General features: G+C 38.3%; 1 protein-coding gene across 4 annotated transcripts in view; it reads left to right on the top strand.

Annotated features, from left to right (window-relative positions):
• The window catches only part of MMS22L (MMS22 like, DNA repair protein), a 92,244-nt gene that overhangs the window by 58,627 nt on the left and 20,239 nt on the right, over positions 1-13,378 (top strand). For all 4 annotated transcript variants that reach the window (XM_062608439.1, XM_062608441.1, XM_062608438.1 and 1 more), the window contains exons 15-16: positions 7,725-7,915; positions 10,348-10,498. In XM_062608439.1, the coding sequence (XP_062464423.1) occupies positions 7,725-7,915; positions 10,348-10,498 (342 nt within the window). The remainder of the gene's footprint in view (positions 1-7,724; positions 7,916-10,347; positions 10,499-13,378) is intronic.

The following is a 13,378-nucleotide window of genomic DNA, read 5'->3' as shown; positions in this document are numbered from 1 at the left end:
CATATAATCAAGCCCTTTAAACTGTGGTCTGAATCACCTCAGTCCTAGAGTGTTATGGTGATTTAGGCCTCTTTTGACCTTTTACTCCTGAGTACTAGGACATTTGCCTGCCTGGTACCTCTGTTCAGGTGAGCTAGGAGGATAGCAGAACTTGGAAAACTCCTTTCAAATGGTGTAGGGGTCCTCCATGGTACAGTGGTCTGATGGCCTACAGTAACAGGCCCAGCTGAATAGAACTTGTTTGTCATCTGCAGCATGCATGTCTTATACAACAACCCACTCTTGCCTCCTATGTGGGACTTTGTCTACTGCCAACCTGCAGAAGATGCAAAGTGAAGGATTGAATCCAGTGTGTGGTGTGGGTCCAGAGATGTCTGATTCAGTGTCAGGAAGAACAGAAATCTCTGTGCTTAGAACAGTAGAGTCCCACTGCTGAAGGTAGGTACTTGTTGTGGTTTTTTAGGGTTTTGTTGTTTGTTTTTAAATGACAGCAGTCCCAATGATTAGATATCTGTTACCTAGTGACTAGGACATAATATAGGAAAGAAAGGGTGTCATAGGCTCCATTCTACTCTGCTCTCCTGAGACCTCACTTGGAGTATTGTGTACAGTTCCGGTGTCCTCAACATAAGAAGGACATGGAGCTGTTGGAGCAAGTCTGGAGGAGGACCACAAGGATGATAAGGGGGCTCTGTATGAAGACAGGCTGACATGTCTGATGTTGTGCAAGTCTCTGCTATAAAAAACTTCAGCACAATTGGATGAATTAAATCATTTGATAAAAATCCTGGATGTTAGAGTTCTGAAAAGCATCCCTCTTCCCTTGTTAGCCTTCTTTGCCTTGTCACACCGATCAGTGTTCATCATACTCATACATATCCAGGCATATTATTTGGACATCCTTTTTCCAGTAAACATTTAAACATGCAGTTTATTGTGGATTATTGAAGCAAATTAAACTGAAGAAAGAACATCTAACCATGATTTAATATGTACTGATCTGATGGGGGCATGCTAATGTTTGATTATATTGCATCATGATTTTTCCAGTCCTGTTTGAACAGCCAGCAGTACAGCTCTGTGATGGTGATGATGCTCATTATGGCTTACGCAGTGCAGACTCTTTCATTATAAACTGTGGGGTTTTTTTCAAATGTTTCTTTTAATGCATGGGAAAATTTATTTTTGGCCTAAAGTTTCTCACGTTGGTTATATTTCTGGAAACTATTTTTATATTCCATAAAGGTGGGTGAAAATTATGTGCTCTTTTAAGTTTTGTTTGTTGGGGGTTGTTTTTTTTTAATTATCAAAGAGTAAAAAGGCTGTTGCTCAGATGTGAAGAAACTTTATACGTACTTTGTGTATGATACAGAAACTTTATATATACTTTGTGTGTGTGTATTGGTGATACGGAAACAAGAGATTCAGATTTGAGGTGGGATTGCTGCTTCTGTCTGGTTCCTACTGCAGTCATACCAGTCTCAATATACTGGGTGATATATAAAGGAATATAAAAAAGAAATTGTATGTCAAAGACCTTGGAAACAGATTTGAAAGAGGACTTGGATGTTTGAATCAAACTTGGATAGAATTCAGTCGCCTTCTTTCATGCATGTTTCGCTGAATCAGCCTGAGTGTGAAAGTGTCTGAAAGTGTGTAGGTGACTCCATTCTAACCACTGAAGTTCCCTAGGTACCTAAGCTTCTATGCCCAGAGACACTAAGGCTGTTTTCACAGGTCTTAGTTGTTAAGCATTCAGCTTAGGCTCTTTGAGGACATCAGCAAAATGCTTTTGGACTTAAAATTCTTGTAAGCATGCTGTCAGTGCACTTACTAAACATGATGATAGCCAGGAGTTCAGTGCAGAGCTCTGCAACCCAGCATACCTGCATTCATAACTGTGGTCAAGAGAAAGGTTTAAATTTTTACACATTAGATCCAGTGGTCACATCATTCACCACTGATCAGGAAGCCAAAAGGTTTTACCATGAGATGCCACATCCATGGCTTGCCACCGGTCTCTGAGTATGGTTAGGTTGGGGCACTTTCTTCTTGGAGGAACTGGGCATTGTGGAACCACTGTGCAGCTACCACTCCCATGAATCCAGATCCATTTCTTTTTCATGAATCTGCGTGTATAAGAGAGGTAGGATCATACAGGTCGTTACTTGTAATTTGGCACAGCTCCATGATACTGTACCTCTTCACTCTGAGCGTGGGGAGACACAGGCATAGGTTGCTTAGAGAAGCTGTGGCTTTCCCATCCCTGGAAGTGTTCAAGGTCAGGCTGGATTGGGCTTTGAGCAACCTAGTCTAGTGGAAGGTGTCCCTGTCCATGGTGGAGGGCTGGAAGTACATGCCTTTAAGGTCCCTTCCAACCCTAGCCATTCTGTGGTTGCAAGCAGATTTGAACCCAGATGCAACATTTTGTTACTGCCTTTGTGCATGCTACTACTGTAGTCCACACATAAACTTTCCTTTCTTGAATGTTTTGAAATTTTCTGTATAAAATTATCTAACTCTAAAATGTTGTCTCCTTCACACTTGTATTATATTTTATTGTAGTATAAAAGGTTATGATTTCAGAAATGTATATTTATTTAATGTAAACTGCATAGAGAAGCACAAACATAAAAATAAGTAAATGCTTATGAACAAATTATTAAGTAGAAGCTGAACAGTGAGTTTGTCATCATGGGAGTTGGAATCCATATGGATTAATGAAGTAAGTGCTATAGTTGCAAATTTCTATAACTATCATGTAACTAAATGGCATAATAGTCAACTAGTTGAATGTCCATACTGGATTATTTACAAAGGCATATAGAGGGCACGCAGGGATCTTTTTCATCTTAAGCTTGGATAGGACTTGTTACTGGAAATGTATGTGGCTTCTGCCAAAGCCTCCCTTCCAGTTCTGGTTGCTGTAAGGATAACAATTCTGATGGAATGAAAAGAATTGAGTAGCAGTATTAAAGAAGTACAGAATTTTATGGCATTTGAAGAAAATGAAATTGGGTGAGTAACTTTGAACTAATTTCTGAATTGCTGCTCGGTAGATACCGTTTGGTCACTGAAGCTGAGTGGACTGCTGTCTAGCAGAGATCTAGTTTCACACTGGTAGGAGGCATAAATTTTGAGTGCATCACTGCAGTGAGATTTATACAACCACAGAAAATATGACTAGATAGATTCCTACAGGAAAGCCCGATCTTTTGCTGTGCAATAGTGTTTTTTTCAGGGATTTTGTGTGTGGGAAAGGGAAGCAGAAACACCTTTCCTTATGAAACAGAGCAATGTCAACTGGCACTTCTGGATTTTATTTTAATGCCATGTTTACTGTGTAACTTGCTAATCCTAATCTTTTCAGCAGAAACAAATACGCTTTTCATTATGTTAATGTGGGGTTTGATTTTGGGGAGAGCTTAAGCTGATAACTTTATTGTTGTGTACATTTCCAAGTAGCTGACATCACTTCTGGGTCTGGGGCTTGTTGAGAAAATGTAAAGCTCTTCTGTCATCTTTGCTGTAATCAGAACTGTCACTTTATTGTTCTTTGTGTCAGTTAATCTCTGCATCTCTTCAGTTCCCTGTGCTGAAATCTTCAAAGCTCCCCACAGCTGAAGAAGCCTCAAGTTCGTGCAGTCACTTCTGTTGCAGTTACCACCTCTGTGGCAACGTTAAAAATAGGACCAAGGCACAAAGCATTTGCTGCCAAAATATCAAAATGAGAAACAGCACTGATAATCTTACAGTAATGCAGAAAGAGTAGAAATGTTTGAAAGGAGAATCTTCAAACTCAAGTATTATTCAACTTCCATTCATCTGCAGAGAGCGCAAAGCCCCTATTACCTGTCTTTTAGTGAGATGACGCTTGGTTTCATTTCACTTTGCCTGAGTTTACCTTGAAAGAACAGATGTTAGTAGTTGAAATTCTAAGCATCAAGGCCATTTATCATTTCAGAAACACTCATATATCTCTACTCAGTCTCCCAAGATTTATCCAGGGGTGTTGGTCCTGCAGGTGTTATTTTTTAATTATTTATTTGCTTCAACATCAAAAGATCATTCAGGTGCTTTAAGAAGACTTTCCTGATCTTAATCTTGGCTATACTGGTGTCATGGTTTAAACTCAGCCTGTAACTCAGCACCACACAGCCATTCACTCACCACCACCCCACCATCCTCCTCCTTTCCCCCTCCTGGGCTGGATAAGGAGAATTGAAAGAACTTAAACCCCGTGGGTTGAGATAAAAACAATTTAATAACTAAAAGTAAAATATAGTGATAATAGAAAGAATGCCAATATTATAATAATAGGAAACAACAAAAGAAGAAATGAAAGCTCAGAAAACACAAGTCATGCACAATACAACTGGTCACCACTGATACCCAGCCCGACCCAAGCAGCGATCTGGCCTTCTGAGTGACTCCCCCAGTCATGACATGCTGTGGTATGGAATTCCCCTTTGGCTAGTTTGGGTCAGGTGTCCTGTCTCTGCTTCCTCCTGGCTTCTTGTGCCCTCCTCACTGACAGAGCATGAGACTGAAAAGTCCTTGATCAGGGTAAGTGCTACTTAGCAACAACTAAAACACTGGTGTGCGTTATCAGCATTGCTCTCAGACTAAAGCCAAAACAGCACTGCACCAGCTACTAGGAAGGAAAAAAAAAAAACAGCAAACCCAGTTGTATTTGGGAGCCCTTGTAGTATGTGTCCCTAGCAATGCTGGTAGGAAGAGAGAGGTCTTTTCTCATGCTGAGGAGTTCTGAACCCTTGTAGATCAAATTAAATTACATTATACTAAGTCTGGATGCCAGTATGGAGCCAGTGCAGATTATAGACTAATAGTGACTTCAGTTTCCATTATGTAGGCAGGCTTCTGCATTTTATGTGTTTTACTTTTTCATCTTGACCTAAAGTTTCACTCCATTTTAGTAATCCAGGCTTGCAAAATCATGGTTTATGATTGTAAAAGCATGGTTTATGATTTCAATACCTGCAACCAGATAAATGGCTGCAATTCCTTAGGTGTAGGGTGTAGAAAATAACCCCTCATGTTACTGCTATACCTACACATCCAGCACAGTCCTCATTCAGGTAGCACAAATATTCCCTTCTTTAATAAACCCAGGGTTTATTTGAACTGATGGCAAAATGAAAATGCACACCTCTTTTTACAGAAATAGGAAAATTGTGGTTTAAAGCAAGTAAAGATCACACCAACTTACTGCCATTAGAACAAGGCAACTGGTGGTTCCAAAGCTCTTAACACAATGGAAAAGTAGATGTATAGTTTCAGAAATGATGTTTGATGGTATGATGGAAGCCTACATAAAATGTAAAATTTTATTTATCCATATTTTTATTGAATGAAAAAGTTTGCTTGTTGGTAGAAGTAGCTGGCTACATCAGCTGCAGCATATATTGATGCCTCATCGATTCTAAGCATTTACCTTATTTCAAGCATTTGTGTAGGTTACTATGAATAAAGATAAATACTGATTTGTATGAGTTGCCCTTCCACTGACACAGAGATATATTACCTTACTTTGGAAGTCTGTACACCCTTCTACTTTGCATAGATGGCTAAAGGAGATGGAAGACACTCGTCTTTGGAGAGGCAATTTAGAGGGGAGAAAAAGGTCTTTGTGCAATTTTACAGCCTAGTCTGGCTGTAAGGGCAGATTCTGTTCCCAGAAGTTTTATTCTTTACACATTCTTAAAGTAAAACAGAAGAGCCCTTTGGTTTTGCTATCAAACTTTTTTTGGTAATAGACAAAAATATATTTCTAACTTGCTTCTTTAGCCCTGCTTTTACTTTTTGCATTCTCCTCTAGACCTAGCTCACTTTTTCTACACTCTTCCCTTTGTGCTTTTTGTAATAAGGGATACTCCCAAAGAATATTGCCTGACTTTTAATGCTAATCTTGCTTCTATTTCAGTTCATGTTGACTTGGAGAATATGCCTTGTAAATAGGAATACCAACTGACATACTAAATATAATCCTTAGTTTCTTTCTAAGCATTGATTGTTTTCACAGCATCCTTAAAGGGTAAGCTTCCTTACTATCCAAATATCATGGCTGGGAAACTGAGGCTCACAAAGGCTGTATGATTTATGTGAAGCCACAGAGGGAATAAATGTTGGGTTTAGAATTCCTGGCTTTTGTTCCTGTGTTTGGATTCACGCTGTCTCACAAAGAAATACTTGATTCCTCCTGATATTACATACCTTTCCATGTCCCATTTGAAAAGTAGCTGATACTCAATTCTTTCTGTCTGTCCTATTGAAACTAATGAGTGCCTGGAGACAGGCATAAGGTATCGTTACCTTTGACAGCCAGTATGTTTTATGTTTAAAATTATGTGTTAGCAGGATTTTTGGATACTAATTTGATATAATGAGATGCGCTTCTAATATCAACCCTAGTTCAGGAAGGCCTTGCAGCCAGCCTACTCTTTATTTAAAATTATTCCATTTCAAATGTCCTAATGAGTGCTGTGAGTTGTGTAATTCTTTCATAATTTTCCCAGATCCCCAGAAGGAAACTGGTGGCTGGAGTTTTTTCTGGTTTTGTTTTGGTTTATTTCAAATTAGGGTGAGTACAGAATAAAGATCTGGGGGAAGAGTGAAACAGTTGCTACTGTGAGAATAGCAATTAAGAAAGAAAATATAATAGTCTACAACTGTTAGTGTTAAGGCAAGTCTCAATGCCTCTGCTGTTTGCCATTATCTTATAAATATCTTGACTCTGACTTTACAGTGCCGTTTATAGAATTTAATAAAGCAAATGTAATAATGCTGCCTGTGCTTTAATGCACAATCTCAATTGAGTTGACCAGAAGATAAATAGGAACAGGAATGATAGTACGTTCCTACAGATTGTTTTTAATAAGCATGTTATTTAGTTGATCAGCCTGGTGCAGTAATGCCGCCTATCCTGCTCTACCAGACAAATTTATTAGTGCTCTCCCCCCCATTTCTCTGAGAACATTGATTCCCTGCAGACATATCTCTATTAAACCTCTAGAAAGTCACAACTTCCAAATTAGATTAAGTAGCAGGAATGGTACTAGAAGAATCAAAGAAAATTGAGTGCATTATTGAATTCATGCCATATTGTCTCAGGAAGAGATGGGAGTTATGTGTAGTGGTAAGTTTTGTCCTTACTGTACTGAAAAAGATGTGGGCACTGCTGTCAAACCTAATTGCAGCAGATTGCGATAAAGTGAATCTTTTATCTAAACTCCTACCTAGTGAGGTTTTACAAATGAGAAATAGATTTCAGAAAAAAAAGCTGTACAATTACTCAGAATCATTTGCCACTATTTACTGGACACAACCCTATCCTAAAAGCCATGACAAAAATTTTAAGCAAGCATCTGGCTTTGGATTGTCAGCACACTTGCTTGTCATGCTAGCAGTTGCAAAATGCAGATATTCATTTTAAAGCTGCCTATTTCTCATTTTGATCTGACATATTAAAAAGCATATAATTAATGGTTGACATTAGTAATTAACATTAACTTTATGGTGCTTAATATGCCATCATTCATCCATCAAATAACTGGTATGCATAATGTCTTTGCATAAAGGTTTTAATTGCACAAAATGATCCTTCAGTTCTCAGGCCCTGGGGTTTAAGGTAGTTGTAAATATGCTTTTAAAAGATGTGAAATTTTCACTTATTGAACGTAAACATTGTTTTTGTTTCTCTGTAGGAGTGTGCACAAACGTGTAAGCCAGGGACTTCAACTAGGGACTACGGCTGCAGACGCACAGCTTCCATTAGTGGCTAAAGAGCACCACCTTGCTGTCGCCAGTGCTCTCTGGAGAAATTTCTTTCCCTACTTGAAGAGCCAGAGAATGTCACAGATGCCACCTTCCCCACAGCTTGCTGATACAGCTGCAGGTTAGCATTGACCCTCCCTACGACTTACTGGACTTGGTCTATTTCTGGATCACAGGCTTTCAAGGATTTTGTATTTTGGGATATTTCTACTTCCATGTAGTAACTTAAATTTGCAGAAATGCAAAAAGTAGATTCTCTGCTAAATAGTTTGACAAGAAGGAATATTGTAACTGTGAATTATTTAGTAGAATGCAAGCAGATTGAGAACTCCAAAGGGGTTTAAAGCTGTTCAAGTCTGAGTTCTTTTTCACTACTAGTCATAGGCTATAATCAACATTGCAAACATTATACAATATAAATGAGAATAACTTCTTTACACCTAGAATTTACAGCTTTTTGATAGTTTGTTACAATTTTGTGTTGAACTATTCATTGTGATTATTTTTTTTTTAAATAATGTTTCATATTTTAAGACTGTTTTTAAAAGGTTGACTTTTATTTTTTTCCTGAACCCTTACGGTCGTGGTCATGAAAATATAATTAACTGTAATTATTTATCTTGCTTTACACTGAAGGATTTTAATCTTGAGTACAACATTTCATGTCTATGTGAACTCCACATGCAACGAGTTAGCATGGTAGTGAATAGAAAGAAATACCTGTTTGATCTTTAACTTCAGTAGCTAGCATTGTATTCTGTCATTACAATGAAATCTTATATCCATTTAACTAAAATTTAGGGAAGTGAAATATATAGTATTTTTTTCCATCATGGTATAAATTAGGTGAAGCTACAAGCTCAGAAGTACTGAGTTAGTAATAGAAAAGTGGCAAGACCCTTCATTTGAAGCAGCTCTGCAGTAGTTAGTAGGTAACATTAATGAAAGAGGCAGTGTGCAATAGTAGTGGCCTCACACTGGTGAAGCATGTATGGGAAACAGCAATACAAATCAAAGGAAGAGGTTGTTAATGTCAAAACTTTCATTCATTTCCTACAGTGTTATATCTTTTTATATTAGCACAGTGAAACAGCAAGAAGAACAACCTATTATAAACTCCACTTAGAAGCAGGGGAGTGCAGTTGTGACCTTCTTTATAGAGATGTGTTAGGCAGTACTACAGAGGAAGGCAAACCCTTCCCATGCTGTATGAGCTTCTTGCCTTAGAGGTTGCAGCCCAGAGGAGAGCAGCTGTCACAGCTCTCCGGCTCCCTCTGCCAGGCAAATAGCATGGGACTGACATTATCATTTCTGTCTCCTGTTTCTCCCCTATCCGTGTCATGGCTGATGCTGCAGAAACAATAATAATAATCTGGAAGGAGGCTGGCACAAATTGTTTCCTCACCTAAGGCAGAGTGGAGACTCTGTACTACCGCTTTTTATTCTGAGGTACATAAGGAAAAGTGAAGCCCTTCATAGCTTAAGGTAGTCTGTCCCTATACTATTAATAAAAATAGCTTCATTGTTGTTTCTGAAAACCAGTTTTTTTCGATCTAATTCAAAGTCAGCTTTCCAATGCATGCAAGTTTAGAAATCATTATTTTAATAAATTAATATTACATTTATATTTAACTTGAATTGGAGAATGTTGGAACTAGTGAGCTCCTTTATTTCATTGCCCCCCCCAAAGTCAGTTTTTTCTGACTTATTCAATGCCTCTCATTTCCTATAACCTAATAACTGCTCAACATTTCAGATTACATTTTCTTCTTGAGCTTAAATGCATTTATCATTTGTAGCATAAAGAATGTGCTATATCTTTTATTCTGGTAGTCTTAGATACAGATCCCATAGTAGAGCTAATAGAAACAGCAAAATTAGCAAAAACTCTGTGCAAAGTATTGTCCCACTTTCTAGATCTGCAGCTGTTATATGAAGATCCTTTTTTCACAAATAAGCTCGCCCATAGTACTTTATTTGCACAGTAACTTCTGATACATGAAAGTGTGTTCTAAAAATAGGACAGGTACCAGCTTTTACTGAGTGAATTATTTCCAGGTATAGTTCTTCACTGCAAGAAGTGTATGAAAATAACAAAGCAAATAAATAAAACTCAGTCTTGTAAAGCACAATAGTACTTATATGTACAAGGGAAGAAATGCTGGATGGAGGCAAGAAAGGGAAGCCAAGAAGACAAAAAAAAAAAGCAAGTTTTTAAGACATTTTTTGTTGCTTTGGTGGTAGAGCTATGCCTTCTGGATTTATAATCTGTGGTTTCTTGAAGATACTTAAAATTGCATATGTTTGGATCCCTTTTCTCTCCATTGCATTCCGCGTGTCATGTTGACTTACAAGCTCCTCAGGACAGTGACTACATTTTAACATGTGTACAAATGCTGTCTGTTAGAATAGTTGCCCAGTTTTAATTGAGATTTCTGGTACTTCCAGACTGCACATTCTTAATTGTAATTAATCTAGAATGCTTTTCAGTGGAACAGGGATGTACTGAGAAACCAGTAACATGGCACAATGTTTTTCTTTCTTTAAAATCAGGTTTTACTCTCTTAGCTTTGGATATACCCAGCAAAGCCCTATCAGATCTCCAGCCGCAGCCCGTTCTATCAATGATGCAGCTGTTTGGATGGGATGACATGGTGTGGCCTCAGCTGGTGTCAAGATATCTAAGTCACCTAATTCAAAACAGGTGAAAAATTGCCACTACTTGTTCTTCCAGTACCTTCGTTAAGCTTGTGGAAAATGTTGCTTCTAACAGTAGTGTTTCATTAAGATGGTCCAGGTTCTTTGCATCTGCTTAAGTTCTAGGATTCGTGAAATCATCCATGATGTTTCACAGGGAACAGTGGGTGTGTTTTGTGTTAGTTCGTCTGTTCGGGGTTTTATGTGTAAAGATACTCAAAATTTGTCAGGAAGATGAGTATTTTGAAAATGTTATTTGTGTTTTCTATTGCTAACCACTTATTTTTTTCCCAGTGGAGACAGCAGTGTTACTAACAGAGCTAGAAAATGGGAACCTAGACAGTATCTTCAGAGAAGTACTTCCATGAAGAGCGGTAGTGCCTCTTAAGTGAAATGCCTGAAGCAGTAACCTCTTTTAATTTGCATAGTTATAGTTATCCACCCCTTCTACTGTTGCTATGCTTGGGCAAAGTTGTTACAGTGTGGCAAGGTAGTAGCCTCCTGCCCTGGCTGCTGTTGAAGTTGTACTTGGTAAATTTAAAGGGCTGGACTTGCTTTTCCCTTGTGGGTCACGCTTAATACAAAAACTTAAATTTTCTCATAAAACGTCAAGATAAACATTGTCACAGAAACCTGAAGATGCTACATAGTAAGTATTCAGTGTTTAAATATCTTGACTTCTTCAAAACGAACAACTTCTGCAGGAAGCCAAGGAGGATAGGTTGGGCCGAAATGCATGCATTAAAACTTTCTTTTTGACAAGCTTGGAATGCTTTCTGAGTGCGTATTAATATTCATGTAGCTCAGGTTTCTGAGATGTGCTAAATGGATGCTGTAAATTAAATAATAGGTTTAGAGAATATATCACATTTCTGTGTTTTACATGCCAATGTTGAATTTTCACAGGCTCACAGAATTGTTCAGGTTGGAAGGGATTCTCGAGATCAGATAGTCTAATTTGTCCAATGCTTCTGTGCAAGCTTCTGCTTCAGTCAACTAGAGAAGTTTGCCCAGGGTGCTGTCCAGTCAGACTTTTATATACGTGAGAAACTTTATTTGCTTGAAGTGAGCCTCTAGGAACCTAAGATAGATGTATGGTGGTGGCAGTGGTTGTTGCGGTGTTTTGGGTTGGTTTTTTTTTTCCCCTCACCCTACTTCTGAATCAGGCTCTGGAAGCAGGGGAGGTGAGAGATGAGAGAGAAAGAGTGTTTATATGTCAGGCTGTATTTGAAAGTGAAAAATATTGCACATTTTTAGGGTACGTATTGTACTAAGGAGAAAAGCTGTAAATCAGGATATAGTAAAGTGATAGGCAAAGATGAGGCTATGGCCTTCTTGCAGAGAGATGTGAAAAGTTTGAATTTAGTTGCTCATGTGTTAGTTTGGAACTCAGGAGAGAAGTGTTCGGTCTTTTGATTTGCTGTATTTCTCTTGTATGATCTTTTGTAGGGTGAGTTTCATGCAAGGTTGCTGATACTTAGCACGTGCTGAATGAAGTAGGAGATAAGCATATAAATATCCATTTACAATTTGAATTTTGTTGCTCTTCAAGTGAGATCAAGAAAAACATTTTCATGCCTAAACTGGAATTTTGGTATAATTTAGGTTCTTAAGTCTAATTACCAGTTCCCCCAGTAAACACTCAAGTAAGTGATTTAAAGTTACTTAAGTATTCATTAGCAACACTGATTAAGCGCCTGACTTATTCCTATGTATGTATCCACAGATATATTGCTATGCTGGCAGAGGTAACATTTACTTTGTTTGGAACCATGGCCAAAACATTCTGTTCCCAGGTGTTTGGGGGGCATGATTGCGTTACAAGTGCAGAGCACATACATGTAGCTAGTACTGAGTTCCCCATACAGCCCTGCTGCCATAATTTCATCTAAAACTGCAGTTAGTGCTGGAGATAGCTCTCTGGGGTACATTACTTGATTACATTTGTAACACCCAAGTTAAGTGGGTCTTGCGCTCTTAGGGAATTCAAACCTTTGTTTCCAAATAATACTGTAGGAAGGAATAAGAGGCCCTTTCCCTCTTCTGGCAGGTTGTGCCATGGAGTAACTGAAAATGTGATCTTAAAGGTCTTTTTCAACCTAATTGATTCTATGATTCTATGTCAGGTTCCTGGATCCATGCTGAGAGAACTAGCAGGAAAACTCATGGCTCCATAGTTGAGGGTATTTGTCTTTTGCTTATATGTGCATGTTCTCATTCTTTCTGGTTCTCTCTCATATGTTCTCACTTACTTTTCTAAGTCTTCCCTGCTGGAAGCATAGGACAGAAAGCACTCACACAGAGGCAAATATTTTTGCCCCTTTTGTTGGGTTCGCGATTGTCCAGCCCCAAGGAGAATTGTCTCTTTCCCCTATCAGTTGCCTTAAAAACTGAAGTATCTGAGACTAGGCAAAGGTATGTTCCTACCTCATCATCAGAGCAGTAAGGTGCTTGGATTTCCTCATGAGTACCTAAAATAAGACTTTTTTTTGTAGAATTATACAGAGGTATCATACTTCAAACACTGACATTTTCTTATATGCTAATAAGATGGCAGATTTTTGTGGCATGATTCATGTACTTCTTTACCTTAGGCAGTTGTAGAGCAAAAGTTATCAAAGTATCTAAGTGCTGGGATCTTAAGACTTCATTGTTACTGCGCTCTGATAATTTTCACATCAAACATTCTCAGTTGAAAAGTAAAAAGATTATTTTGTTGCTGATGCTGTTATATACCCTGAAAGCTTTGGGAATATGCACACGAGCTTTGGCATTTCTTTTGCAGTTATGTCTAGAAGTTCCTCTCCAGATATCTCTTGTGTGATGTGTGATAGTATTATAACCAGTCTAAACTAACTGCAGGCATTTGTATGAGCTCACTGGTTTA

The sequence above is a fragment of the Pezoporus occidentalis genome, unplaced genomic scaffold (assembly GCF_034315485.1).
Source record: "Pezoporus occidentalis ecotype Australia unplaced genomic scaffold, CSIRO_AGI_Poc_V1 ctg13, whole genome shotgun sequence".
Classification (NCBI taxonomy): Eukaryota; Metazoa; Chordata; class Aves; order Psittaciformes; family Psittacidae; genus Pezoporus; species Pezoporus occidentalis.
The sequence above is the reverse complement of the archived record's forward strand: the minus strand, read 5'-3'. Positions and strand labels throughout refer to the sequence as shown.